The sequence below is a fragment of the Ovis aries genome, chromosome 25 (assembly GCF_016772045.2).
Source record: "Ovis aries strain OAR_USU_Benz2616 breed Rambouillet chromosome 25, ARS-UI_Ramb_v3.0, whole genome shotgun sequence".
Lineage (NCBI taxonomy): Eukaryota > Metazoa > Chordata > Mammalia > Artiodactyla > Bovidae > Ovis > Ovis aries.
In genome coordinates this window covers 15,391,349-15,406,034 of record NC_056078.1, presented here as the reverse complement: position 1 = coordinate 15,406,034, position 14,686 = coordinate 15,391,349, and the positions used below count along the sequence as shown (strand labels likewise).

Here is a 14,686-nt window from a genome sequence, read left to right as displayed (position 1 = left end):
ATACCTGCCTGCAGGATAATACCTGCTGGCAAGTTGGGCTCTCTTTTTGTTAAGATAAGCTCTTTATGTAGACTGTCAGTGTCCAATAGAAATGTAGTGGGAGCCACATATATAATTTTAAATTCCAAGTAGACACATTAAAAAATCTCTTTAAAAAGTGAAATTAATTTTAGTATATTTTATTTAACTGAACATATCCAAATATCCTCACTTCAGCGTGAATCAATATATAAAATTATTACTGAGGTAATTCACATTGCTTTTTTTTCATGGTGTCTTGAAATCCAGTGTGTATTTTACATCTCAGTGTGGGTGCTAAATTATCATCAGAAATACTTGATCTTTTATAAAATGAAAAGCAAAAAAGTATCACATTTCCAAATTATTCCAACACTTAAATGTGTTCCAATATCTGAACTGAGAATGTTTTTAAATATAAATTTCTTAATTAAATAAATTTAGAAACTCAGTTTTGTAGTCACACTAGTACTATTTCATTACCAATTGCTAAATAGGGTTGGTGGCTACTGTTTTGGCCAGCCCAGGTTGTAAGCGCTGCATTTTCATTTAAAAAAAAAATTTTATGAAAGTAATCTCATGGACAGAGGAGCCTGGCGGGCTGCAGTTGCAAAGAGTCAGACATGACTGAGCAACTAAACAAGAACAAAGTAGTCGATTTACAGTGACATGTTAATTTCTGCTGTGTAGCTAGTGACTCAGTTACACGCGTACTTTCATATTTGTTCCGTTATGGTTTACCATATATATAACTCACATCATATGTATGGGTTACCATGACTATAGTTCCCTGTGCTATGCAATAGAACCTTGTTTATCCTAACATATAATTATATAAATTCTTCTTAAATAAACCTTTCTTAAATGTCTTTCTTCACTTTCAAACATGCACCACCTTCTGCCACCTCAGGTCATTGGATTTTGGGGCTCCTTTGTGGATGTCTTTGTGGTCATCCGGTTCCACTTGTTTCTCCTGTAAGGACCAGGCCTGCAGGGAGGAAGCACCTTGTCCGGTACAATTGTTCGTCCAGGACTTTGGGTGCTGGCTTCTTGCTCACTCTTCCACCAGGCACTGCCAGCTCCCTCCTTTGGGTGGGACAGTCTGGGGGCTGTGCCTATGGGGGTTCATTCATGCGCATCCAGGGATCCCCTTCTTTCTGCCGGCCAGCGTGTGTGTGATGGAGAGACCACGGGGGAGCCATCCCCGGCAACCTGCCCCCGCCCCCCAGGGGAGGTGGCAGAAGCAGCTGGCAGCTTGGACCAGCTGGCTGGCTCCAGGCTGAGGTCATGCTGGTGAGTTGGACAGACAGCCTGCTCCAGGGACGGAGGGCAAACCAAGTACTAAGACAGATGGAACCAAGGCCAGCGCTCATTTATCCAAAGGTGCCGCCCACTCTGAGGAGTGTGAAAAGGACCACCAGTCCCTCCGTACGATGTAGTCCTGCCTTTTTTCCCCATGTGTCTCATCTGAAAATGAAGAATAACCTGTGGCTGTGAGCTGAGCATTTCCTAGGGTGCCTTCTGTCATTCATAACCACTGACAGGCTCAGCGCTTGTTCTCTTTCTTGTGTCCCACGTTGTTCAGAGCCCGCTCAAGATCTCTTGACATCATCTTTATCTAGGGTGCAGTGACGATGAATCCATTTTTCTTTCTGAAGGAAAAATATTTTGACTCTCTCTTATGGTGAGGCTGTTCTGCTCCTGAGAAAACTGAAGTGGGTGCAGCATGAAATAATTCTGATCCCATCAAAACATGCACTTTCCTTGTTATCAAGAGCCGGGGGCAGGGTTAGGAAGGTGCAGCTTCATTGGCGGCTGGCAGCGTTGCTCTTTTTTATTTTTTTCCTGCTCCCCTCCCCCATTCTTTATATACTACCCACCCTCCACTTCTCCACATCACTATGTCCTATTTTTTTTCAAAGTGCACTTTGAAACTGTTGTAACTTCAAGATCACCAAGAAACGGTATCACCTCCACAGAAATCAGATACACTATTTGTGTGTCAGCTCAGCTGAGCAGTGTGGAGACGCAGTATAAATGACAACTGAGAGTAGTCAAGTTATTAATTGGCTGAAGAATAATCAAAACTTGTCTTGGAATCCTGGCAAGGTGTTTGCCAAACTGAGGAGAAAACAGCTCGGGGAAAATGTCCAGTGTATTGATTTGGTTTTACTTTCATTGGCATATTTTAGTCACAGCGTTTTGATTCCTGGATTAGAATTTATTTTGAGGTATAGCCATTATTCCGGATGCCAAACTGGAAAGTGATTTTTACTTTTTTATACTAGTTTTACACTCCAATAAAGTGAGGACAAGAAGGTCTCAATGAAACATGTCACTTCTGATCAGAAATCAGGAATTAATTTGAATAAGATTAAGAGGAAGGTTTAAAAGGAATCACTTATTGATATAATTTCTATAATCAAAGGTAGACACCAGGGAAAGATCAGGACTGCTTGCTGCCAAGTGCCAGATTTCAAATTTCAAACCGTGCTCATCCAGCCTGCCTTCAGGTGGGAGGTTGAGGAAGTCTAAAGCTTAGGGCTGTAGACAGTGCCCCTTCCATTCAGATAGGTAACCTCACTCTCTGGTTTGTTCTCAATGCCTGTCCTGTAGGGCTTATTCAAAGGAAAGATTTCTGCAGCTAATAAAATTTCGAAAGATCAGTCTTTAACTTTGTTTCGAAAAGCTGGTGTAGGAATTCTTGTACCTGGAATTTGTATAAAGCCGGAATAGCTTTTTTGTTCCCTTGAGGGAAGTTGTTCCTCAGCTTTCTGTAGCTTCAGCATTCCTCAGATGGGCCACTCCATCCCATGCAAGCCCTGTCCCTTACACCCTCATGCCAGTGTCAGGGAGCAGGCCTGGAGAAGCTCCCCGGTGGACCTCGCATTACTGTTTGAGGTGCAGCGTACTCTAATGCTGTTTCTGCATCTCCTTCTTGCTGCAGAGACCCTCCCCTCTGTTGGAGACCTACTCTTACACCAGCTGCAAAGTTTTGCTTGGAAGGTTTGAATGAATTTGATCATCACCCAGAAGAGAACAATCTCATGAGACTGAAGTAGAAAAGTTTTATAAAACTTCAGGCAGAGAATTAAGTTTTTGAAAGTTCTTTTCTTGGCTGTTTCAGCTACGATAAGAGCTTGCTTTCTAGAATTACTGTTAGAACTGTGAATTTAGTTTGGGAGGAACAAATGCTAATGTTTGTGGCAATCTTGGGTAAATGCCTTTGCAATAAATAAATAAATAATAAATAAATGCACCAGGAGCTTGATATCAGGGTGTGTGCTGGATAGGAAGAAAGGGACCAAGACTTTAGTGATAATACCATCAAATCCTAGGACTCACAGAGCTGCCTTTCTTGGCAGTTTTGCTATTTAAAGTTCTAGTTTAAAAGTGGCAAACAGAAGCCCATATTTTCTGTAAAATAGAGAAATTTAAATGAGCTATGTCTTAGAGTTTAGTTTTGGTGGGACGACGACTAACTGCAAAATCCACTATTAAAAAAAATCGTATTATGGCGGCATATAAGTTGTGACTTATTCTCAACTTCTGAACATTTTGGGAAAGCAAAGAATTATTCCAGAGAGAAATGTGTCCAAAAATACCTGGACGTGTTTTCCTAATTTCCATATTTGCTTTTGCTGATAGAGATCAATGGGACAGTAGCTTTGCCAGCCTTAAATGGCAAAGTTACCCTGGTCAGGTGTGCTTATAAAAACATTTTAAAGTAGCATTAGTATCTATAAAGGAAGAAGAAGAGAGAAGATCCTGGAGCCAGTGGGAAATCAGCCAGTTTTTTAGCTGGCTATCCTCTTCAGCTTGCTGAAAATAAGGATAGGAAATGTTGTGAATATTCCTCAGAAGTCCAGGATGGTTAATATCAGGAGCAAGCACACAAAAGTTTAACTTTTTATATTTTCTGCCCCACCTATTACTATTACAAGAAAAACTTCTTCTGATAGAAAAACATTTATTTGTAATATGAAGCTCCAAATACAGTTTATTGCTTTTGGATCTGAGTTACATTTCATCCCTTGCCTTCCTCCCCGCCCCTGTTTTTTTGTCAGACGATGGTTTTGTAGGCAGCTGGGACCTTTTCTGCAACTCTTCCTTCATGTAGATAGTTTCTGTGGGAAAGCAAGCACACAAGTGTCAGTGGGCCCTCAGAAATATTGGGCCACGGTGATGTTCAAATGGCTCACAGTGAGGCCATCTATTTCACTCCACTCGTAGTAGGTCACGGCCGTGGCCCTCCTTTGCTCTCCGTTGTCTCTTGCTGCCCAAGGGAAGATGTAAGTCCCCCTGCTAGGGAAGAATGAAGAAAGTTCTTGGTCTCCAAATCAGAAATACAGTGAGTAGTTGTTGGCAGGAACTTACACTTGGGGCTCTTAATGAAGCAGGTGAACAGCAGCTCCAGGGACCTGCAACCAAATCCTTGCACAACCCCTCTGGACTGCATGCTTCGGCCTCCACACATTCTAACAGTCAGTCCTGCGAACTGAATCCTGGCGTGCTGCTGTTCATGGGGTTGCAAAGGGTTGGACACAACTTGGCGACAACCACCACCACCACCACCCCATGCAAACTCAAAACACACTGATTTCCAAAGTCAAGGACTTTCAATATTAGAAGCACACACACTAAGTCTTTTCACTGAAGCATCATCTTTTTTCCCCCTGCTCATTTACTTGGGGAATTTAAGGTTTCTCACTGGGGCCTAGAATGGTTCAGGTCCAGACTGACACTTCAGCCATGTTTTGGCCACCATGTGCTGTGTATATGAATGACTCCTGACTTATTAAATTTCTTCCAGTGCGTGCATCCTAGCAGAAGATAGCCCAGCAGGCCTTGAGCCCTTCTGCTGCTTCACTTCACCTCATGAATATTCAGAAGCTGCAGTCATTGAGGACTCAGGTGGCAAAAATAGTAAGGTGATTGAAGCGCACATGAACGCCGAGTCCACATTTCTGCGACTCGGAGCCCCTGACTGCAGGGCAGATTTTCTGTGACCCCCGGACCTCAGGAGGGGAGAGTCCTGGGGAACCCCTCTGAATCAGGCATCTGTTCCCTACACCAACATGCTCACGGCCTGCTGTATGATGTGTTGTAATCAGCATGTTGTTTTTAAAAGACAACAGGCCCTTCTGTGAATCCTCCCCCACAAAATGCATTTAGGCTGATAGTTGAGCATAAAGGCCTCAGTGTGGAGATGAGCAATGCCTGCATTGTTTTCCCCATCATGCAGTCAGGATCTCCACAGCGAAATCGAGTGTCTTTTGTAAAATCTTATTTTATATATTTTGTCACCATCAGCAGTTACACTGGAGTAGGAACCGCTCCATTCTCTTACGGGTTAAATTCTGCTCTGTGAAGACCTAGTGGTGGTGTATAAATTGCAGCCCTGCCTCTTTTCCGAAGGCTTCTAAAATAGGTTTTCAGAATTAGTGCTGGATTTTTGCTCCTGCATGTGCGGTGACTCTTGATTTTTTCCCTTCAGAGAAGCATCCTTTGCAGCATTCCCCCTTCCGAGGAATCACTTAGACACTTCCAGCTGGTGGCAGGGGATACAGCCATAATACAGCTTCCTGTGTCCCAGCTGTCTTTTTCACTACGGTAAATGCTTTACGATGGCTGCACTCTCGTGTAAAGGTTCAGGTACAGGGAGGTGTAGGATGAAGTCTGGAAACCATCGTTGGGGTTTTTAAAGCTTCGGCTTCTCCAGCATCTTGGCATTTTGAATGTCTTCCGGCTTGGAGTCCAAGGTTTCTCTCCAGTGATTGGAATGCTGCTGGAAGCCTGATTAAAGGTGCCTGAGGATATCACCTTCTACCAGGAAGCCCTGCGTGCTTGAGAGGGTCCTTTTCAATGCATTATGGCTCATGCGGCCTCCCAATTAAAGAAAACCCGGGATTTAGAAATCAATGCTGAAGAAGAGACAGAGAAAAAAAGGAAACACCGCAAACGGTCCCGGGATCGGAAGAAAAAGGTAGCTATGTATGCCAGTGCATAGATCTTGCCTGGATCCTTTATGTTTTAATCTCCTCTTGGCATCTGTGAGAAGCATTCAGGGCTGTTTTTACATGCGGTGTAGAGTGTAAATTGGGTGTGTAAGTTGGGTGTGTAAATTGGGAACAGATGATAGAAACCCTGTGCTAGACCACGGGTGTAGGGTGGGCAAGGCAGAGGAAGATTTTATCCCGTGTAGGGGGATTGCAGTGCTGATGCGGAAGGCTTGCCCTTTACATAGGCATGGGCATACTTCCATGACATGGAAAGGTGTTGCAAGGGAGTTCAAAGTAGTTTCTTTCCAGCCTAGTCAAGGTTAAATGCACTGCGGTGAGTTAGCATTGAGGGAGAGACCGGAGAAGCAGCCTTTGTACTTCTTACAGTTCTGTCTCATGGAAAAGGCGCTTTTGTGCTAGAACTGTGTCACATGTGTGCATTTTCAGGCAGATCTGTGGCCTTAAAGACATAACAGTAAAGTCATTTCCTGCTTTGCTTTTTTGGTTCCTCTTTCCTTCTGACTCTCAGTTCCATAAGGTACTTCCTAGGTAGGTTGTGCAATGGAAATAAGCTGCTGGAAATAACTTTTCTTTTGTTAAATACTGCTGAAAGCACAGAGGTTTGTCTTTCTCTACTGGCTGAGAGTGATTATCCTGAATGCAGGAATTCCCATGATAAGGCAGCGACTTCAGCACTGATTGCTTTAGATCTGAGCATGGGCATTGATCATCCCCTACTGATACTCTAATGCAGGGGAGCAAATAGGAGGAATATTCTGGGTCACTGGTGTTTAATTACAGCCTGAGAGTGCTTACCTTTGGGGGGCTGTGCCCTTAAATATGAATCCTAGATACCGATTTGGAGAGTGAGGCCCGAAATCACTTTTCTTCCCTGACAGTTCATAAAAATTGACTAAAACTCTGTGATCTGAATATGGAAGTCAGGTCATAAAGCATTTTTATGTCTCTTTGTGAGAATTCCCAAGGGAAAGATCCTCTTAATTTGCTCTTAGCAGTGATGCACGTGCCTTGCAAATGACATGCAGATTTAATCCACCACATGTACCTTCCTTCAGGAGTGATCATGAATATTTTCAGGGCCTTTGCTGTTTTCTTCCAAGTGAAGGTCTAGAGAAACCTCTTATGCCTTTTGTTACCGGCAGACTTTCTGAGACTGAGTTCAGAGAGTTGCGGTGGTTCTGCCACATGACATTAAATATAGGTGTTTCCTGCTTCAGGGTTCTCGCAAAAAAAACTTCTTGAACATATTTTCACAGCAGTACAGACTTAAGTTAGGAAATTTTAAGCAGGTGTATTTCAAAGCCTCACACAGCAGAGTTGTTACGAAATTGCCTTGTTTTACTAGGTTCTGGTCTAATTTTGTGAAAGTTAGGTTTGTCTGTGGGTTGGTCACTATACTTTGACCTCTCTATGCTCATCCCCCTCTTCCACCCCCACGACATGATAAACTGGCTTCTAAGAAACACAGGGACAGGAACATAAATTTGTATAAAGATATAGTTTCATCATTAATGTCGATATTCTGTGTAAGACTTACTGGCCGAGCCAGGTTTATGGACAGCCATGTCCTGGGGGAGCAGCGACAGGTCTGCTGTCCTTGTGCCCGGTCCCCTGTTTGACTCGAAAGCAAAATAAGGAAGGGGTGAGCCAAAGGGAGTTTCTGGGCTCACTGAGCTGAAGCAAATGCTTTGTGGATCAAAATGCCTAGTACAACAGAGTCTGTCCAATGTAAATCTCTTAGCAACCAGAAGGGAACATGGAGAAATATCAATATCGCTATTGTCAACGTGCAGGCAGATTTAAATGTTTTGTTCTCAGGACACTCACAGAGGAGATCCAGCAAGGGGCTCATGGATAACACTTCCATTGCTATTGTGATTTTTAATTCATAACACAGTATCATATATATATTCCCCATCAAAGGTACATATATCACAGAAGATTTAATATTCATAGCCAAATGATTGCATGGACCACTTCTATGTGCAAAGTTAAGGTTAAATGACTTTGAAGACATGCTCTATATCTCCTTCCATGACCCCGTGTATGTTACACTTATTTTCTACAAAGTGAATTGTTTCAACTTTGAATTTATTTTTTCCTACCTTTTCCTAAAATCCTAATTAAGGTTTCTGGGCTATTTTATTCCATGTTGTAGGCCCCTGTCAATTGAAAAGCTGCTTTGAAATAATTTGGAGGGGGTACATTCCTGGCGGTCCAGTGCTTAAGACTACACACTTTTCACTGACACTTTCACTGCAGGGGAGTGTAGGTTCTATCTCTGGTCAGGGAACTAGGATCCCACATGCTGTGCAGTGAGACCAAAAAAAAGTTAACACTGCATTTGCATTTTATGAAAAAATGTGTATACACACACACACACACACACACATATATAGTAGGTTATTATGGGACTCATTCTCATTCATATGCAGAAATATCCGCTAGGATATTTTAATTACAAAAAGGAATAGTGAGCCCTCTCATAAAATCTCAAAATACAAAAGGAAATCTTAAGAGTATCTAGTTTATAAAACAAGGGATTTGATTCATGGTTCCCCTTCAATTCAGGTTTGAGCAAGCCCAAGATGAACCTTTCTTGATTATATGACACAGAATCATACTGTATGGGATATTACTAAGTATTATACTCAAACCATAATATGCATGTAAAATTAATATAGGATTCACAGTTCAGTTTTTTAAACCCAGTGAGCTGCACATTTGGTCTCTTTTGAATATTGATAACCGTGAATAACTGATTACCACAGAACCACCTGGGAAGCCCCTATGAATAAGTAGGAAACTTCTAGGAATTTATGATTAGTTGAATTTTAGTAATGATGTATTTTATTCTTGGCACAACTTTCATGTCAAGTAAAAGAAAATCTTCCTGTTTGTTAAAAAAAGAAATTCACCTTGATGAATGAACACTTACTTAATCCTTTTATCACCTGACTTTAAGGAAAAAAAGTTTCAGTGAGTATCTAATGTAAAAGTTTCTTACCCTCATTTCCCATTGCTCTTCCCTGATCTGTTTTTTGGCTTCACTCTCCTTTCTCTCCTGATGGGCTTAGGTTGGCAGCAAGTAGGAGGCCTGCCAAAGGTAGACAGTGACTGTGGGTGGGTTAGTATTGGATCCGTGCCCTTACTAAGCACCTTGCAGGGAGGAACTCTGTATCTCCTGCATTCGGCAGGCTCCTTGGCCCACAGTTGTTGGTCTGGAGAGCGTCCCAGCCACCTTGAACCCACAATTAGAAATCCCAAATGCTCTTCAGCCCCATACCATCCTTGCTGCCACTGGCTTCTGGTGCTGTGTTACCCACATGATTTGCCCTTTCTCCACATTATATTATTAAATTATAAAATACATTTCAGTAGTGAGGAATATTAGTATCAAACCTTAATTTATTCAATATTTTTATGTAATTTGTATGTATTTACTACATCCTGTCAAAAAAAAAGAAAAGAAACAAGCTTTGAGGTGACCCATGGAAATTTATACTTAAAAAAAGGACACTATGGAATTTCTTTCTCTTTCTCTCTCTCTCTATGAATGACAAAGGAATAATCAGTCAATTAATTCTGTGATTATTGATGTCAAACTCATACAGCTATTCCAGTGGCAGAGCAGGAATGAATGAATATTCATTGCTTTATTTTTGCATTCATGTACTCGTTCAGCAAATATTTGAATAACTTCTGGCATTAGGCATTATATTCTGTGTTGGAGATAAAGCTAAATGAGGCACAGTGGCAACAGTACATTGTGTTGTACTGTGCTTCCCGGCACAAGGAGGAAGAAGATAAGAGCACCATTAAACACCCTACAAAGAAGGAGCCCCAGCAAGACCCGCCCCCCACCAGTTCAACTCGAATGGGCTCACAGAAGGTTCTTGGCGTAGCTAAGCCTTAGAGGAGTCAGCGAGATAGACAAACAGAAGGACAGGAATCCCAGGCCAACAGGGGTTCACGTATGAGAGACATTCAGCTGTGTGAGAAACAAATAGTATTTTGGAGAAAAGGGGACATGAGGATATGGCAGGAAAAAATGGCTGTAAAAATAGTCAGGGGCCAGGTTACGAAGGTCTTTGTGTGCTGTTTTACTGAGCTGGACACTAACCCCTGCTCAAAGGAGAGAGGGACCTGAATGGTTTTAGGGGCTGAAGAGCTTTCTGGGTTGAGAACCATCCTTCAAGCATCAATGCTGTGGGCATCAGCCGGAAGAGCCATCAGGAAGCACCAGTGGTGATGAGGCAGGCGTGAGAGATGCTGGGGGTCTGAGCCACGGCAGAGATGATGCTGATGGAGAAGGGGGTGTTGCATACAAGAGATATTTAGAGGAAGACTCAACAGAACTTGGCAGTGGACTGTATGTAGGATGTGAGAGGGAGAGATTGGATTCTAGGGTAACTGCCAAGTTTCTGGCTTGAAGCGGAAGATGAAGAATTAAATTTCCTGGATCCATTTCTTTTCTCCCCGGACATTTCTTGACCTCTTATAAAGTGCAGCAGATAGGGTTTTAAATTACCTTTTTCAGGTGGAGGCTCATTTATTCTTCACAACAAACCTCTGAGAAAGTATTTCTATTATTTCCATCTTCCAGATGAGAAAACTGAGGCATGAGCCTTCGGGCTGTTGCCTCAGAGTTCCCACACTAATTAGAGACAGACCCAAGATTCCAATTTGAGTAGCCTAACTCTCTAGCTTGTTTTCTTACCTACTACACGATGCAATGTATGTAGTTAATATTTTCACAGCTACACATCAAAGTGGGCTTGATTCAGAGAATCTTCTACATGATAAGCTATTTTCTAAACATCTGGAACCTTGAATAATAAGCTTTATATCTCTGAGTACTCCACTACTGTAGTCTGTTTCTCTTACCCTCTGCAATAGATTTTAACGTTTTACCTTAAGAATGTCTTTCTTTTTAATTTTGAAAAATGAAGTGAAAAATTGCAAATACCGTAACATCAAATCCTCAAAGACATGTGTCTGTAATAACAGCACAGCAGTGTCTTAGGTGCCTGTGGTATACCAGACAATCTGCAGAGTGTTTTCTATGGATTATTTCTTTTTTTTTTTTTCTCACAGCTTTGCTATGAGGCAGGTATTATTTTCATCCCAGTTTTTCATAGCTAAAACCGAGGCTTAATGAGACTAAATAACTTGCCTGAGGTCATAAACCTAGTAACTGGAGGGCCTACACTTAAACTTGGGTCATAGGACTTTGGAATCTGTCAGCCTGCGTTTATTGTAATAGAACTCTAGCGTTGTCTTTTAGGTTAAGGCAATTTAAGGATTTGAGAAGAGCTTTCAGGGGACCTGATCTCTTGCCATAGAAGTGTGATGCTTCCAGACATTTTACAGACTCTCCCGTATCTGGTTATCTGGGTACCTGTGACACCCGTGATGTAAGAGGCCAGGCAGGAGGCTTTAACTTCAGCGCCTACACTTTGGGGACAAGGACTGTGTGGACTCTTAAGAGACAAAGGGAACCTGGTCTGGTTTCTGCTCTGCCGAGTCCATAGTCCCCAGACCTCTAGGGAGCCTGGTTTCGCTCTCAACATACTTGATATCCTGCTCTGAAATTAATTATGTATTTATATGTGTATCTCACCCAAGAAACTGTGAGCTCCTGGAGGGCAGAGGTGGTATCATACTCACCTACTACCAAACTGAGGCTTTCTGAATAGGAGGATGGAGAAGAGGGTTGGTGAAAGTGAGAGAGGGAGAAAGGTGGTGGCTGGATGGACGGATGGGTGGATGAGAGGCCGTATCATGCTTAGAAACGGACTGTAGAGTAAGACTGAGTTCAGGGGCTGGCGCTGGCGCTTAGCTGCTGTGTCCTTGGGGATTTATTTAATCTTTAGATGCTTTGGTCTCTTCAACTGCAAAATGGGTACAGTAATAGTTGCCACAGAAGTGTAATAATATGTCAATGACTTCGTATTGGAACGGTGCTTGGCATAACGTTAAGAGCCATAGAGTGGTAGTGGTGGTGGTCCTGTTGAACAGAAGAATGGATTATTTACACCCTGAGCCTTCAAGAGGGATTGTGCCAATAAGTCAGCTCACTACAGCGGGGCAAGTAATCTCCCTAGGAGCATGTCTGGCTGCTGCCTTGGCTCTACTCTTCTGCATTTGGAAAAGGATGGATGGAAGAAGGCTTAGCTGGCTCATAGGAAAGGCTGTAAAACCTTTGTCCTTGGGTGTGCCAGAGGTTTAGAAATAGGAAGGCAATTCAATAAGACTTGTCAGCTGATTGGTTCTCTGTAATCTGTTATGATTATGGTACACTTTTTTCTCGATAAAGTCATCTGTTTATTTAAGAAAACACTTAGTAGCTCTTAATCAATTACCTTTTTAACCAATCCAAGATCATGTCAGGGATAAATTATGCATTTATTAATGTCTGAATAGTAGTTTTAAAGTTTTCATTAGTTTTTTAAATTGATTTATTTTTTAATTAAAGGATAATTGCTTAACGCATTTTATTGTTTTCTGTCAAACATCAACATGAATCAGCCACAGGTATACACATGTCCGTTCCCTCTTGAACCTCCCTCCCATCTCCCGCCCCATCCCACCCCTCTAGGTTGATACAGAGGCCCTGTTTCAGTTTCCTGAGACATACAGCAAATTCCCATTGGCTATCTGTTTTACATATGGTGATGTAAGTTTCCCTGTCACTCTCTCCATACACCTCACCCTCTCCGGCCCTCTCCCCGTGTCCATAAGTCTATTCTCTCTGTTTCTCCATTGCTGCCCTGCAAATAAATTTATCAGTTCCATCTTTCTAGATTCCATACCTATGTCTTTAGTATGATGTATTTATCCTTCTCGTTCTGACTTACTTCACCCTGTATAGGCTCTAGGTTCATTCACCTCATTAGAACTAACTCAAATGCATTTCTTTTTACGACTGAGTAATATTCCACTGTATGTATATGTATGTGTATATATATATATATATATACCACAACTTCTTTATCCATTCATCTGTCGATGGACGTCTAGGTTGCTTCCATGTTCTAGCTCTTGTAAATAGTGCTGCAGTGAACATTGGGGTACATGTGTCCTTTTCAATTTTGGTTTCCTTAGGGTATACGCCTAGGAGTGGGCTTGCTGGGTCATATGGTGGTTTTGTTCCTGGTGTTTAAAGGAATCTCCATACCGTCTTCCATAGCGGCTGTATCAATTTACATCCCCACCTGCAGTGCGAGAGGGTTCCCTTTTCTCTAAAGCTTTTGTCGGTCTGTCACTGGCATAAGGCAGCAGTTAAACTGTTTCTTCATTACTCCTGAGGCTCTTGATCTTTTCTGTCTTTTAATTTTCCTTTGGCACGATAATCAATTATTCTGTGTATGTGTTTTATTGAATCTCAGTCTGGAAAAGTGCTAACTTTTCATAGGTATGCTTGAGGAGGAAGGATTTGGCAGTGTTTTAAGTTCTTTACAGTTATAAGAATAGTTTACATTAATGGTATCACATCTCACCTGCTTCTCTGCTCATTTAATACAAATGCATTGTGCACCTCCATTGTGCCTATATGGGAGATTGATAAGATAAGGGTGGAATTGTAGATCCATCTACTTGCCATCTCTGTGTTTCTCCTTGTGACCTTACACGGGTAGGGGTGAAGGACTGAATTATAAAATGAGTATTTCTTATTGGGCCTCCAATATTCTGAGTGACTTTTACATTCCTCATCTTATTTGATTTTGTGTCAACACTATGCCATAATGTTATCTCCATGTACAGAGGTATTAGCCTAAGCTTAAGTTTTGTTATGTAACTTGCCTCATTTACAGAAATAGCTGGGCTTATGACCAAGGTCTCTTTGGCTATAAGTCCCTTTCTTGGGCCATCTGAACCTCTCCAGGAGAGATTTTTTTAAGGGAGGTTCTTACTAATAGGCACCTATGGTGAATTCTTATGTCAAAAGAAAAATTGTCACCTTTGAAACGTGAAGAGTTAAATTATTTAGTAATCAAGATTTTGATAAATCCATCATTTACATATAACTGCAAAATCTAAATATTGTATAAACAGTTACTTAGGTTACCGTAATTCCACATTTAAAAAAATTTTAAAGAATTCAGTCACTGAAAAAACTAAATCATTCGTTTACATCTATTGACTGATGTATAGGTTACTTATTGAAAGAAAATGTCTAAATACAATGTTACACTGTCAGTTACATAATCCAAGCTTTCTTATAGAGATTTTCCTATAGAAAGGTAACATTTGGAAACTAGCAAGCTGTTATTATTTTACCCAAATTGGTGTTCTAGTTTGTACAAGTTAAAAGTGGAAGAGCTGAAAGCAAAGCAGTGGAAATCAAGCTTGAATCTTTTACATATAAATCAGATTTTCCTGGCATTTATCCCATTCACTCAAGATTATGCTTTCCTGAACTGGTAGTGGTGTCATGAACTAGAACAGTCTATCACTATCAAATATAGGAGCTGCCTATAAAATGTGTAGATTTCAATTTAGATTTAGTTGGTTCCAGTGAATTATTCTCAGTCATAGTTGGCCTTCCACTTATTAGGATCATGTCATCAGTTCTGCTTGCATTTAGGTGAAACCCATTAGAATGGGTTGGATAGAGACTAATGTTCACATCTGCCAGTTTT

The 14,686-nt window shown here is 41.5% G+C and overlaps 1 protein-coding gene across 10 annotated transcripts in view; it reads left to right on the top strand.

The window, feature by feature from the left end:
• The window catches only part of ANK3 (ankyrin 3), a 755,525-nt gene that overhangs the window by 369,044 nt on the left and 371,795 nt on the right, over positions 1-14,686 (top strand). For 3 of the 10 annotated variants that reach the window (XM_060406458.1, XM_042240864.1, XM_060406455.1), the window contains exon 1: positions 5,435-6,004. The exons of the other annotated variants lie outside the window; for them this stretch is intronic. In XM_060406458.1, coding sequence (XP_060262441.1) covers positions 5,891-6,004 — 114 coding nt within the window. In that variant the 5' untranslated portion in view covers positions 5,435-5,890. Of the gene's footprint in view, positions 1-5,434; positions 6,005-14,686 lie in introns of those variants that run through there. 10 annotated transcript variants of the gene reach the window in all.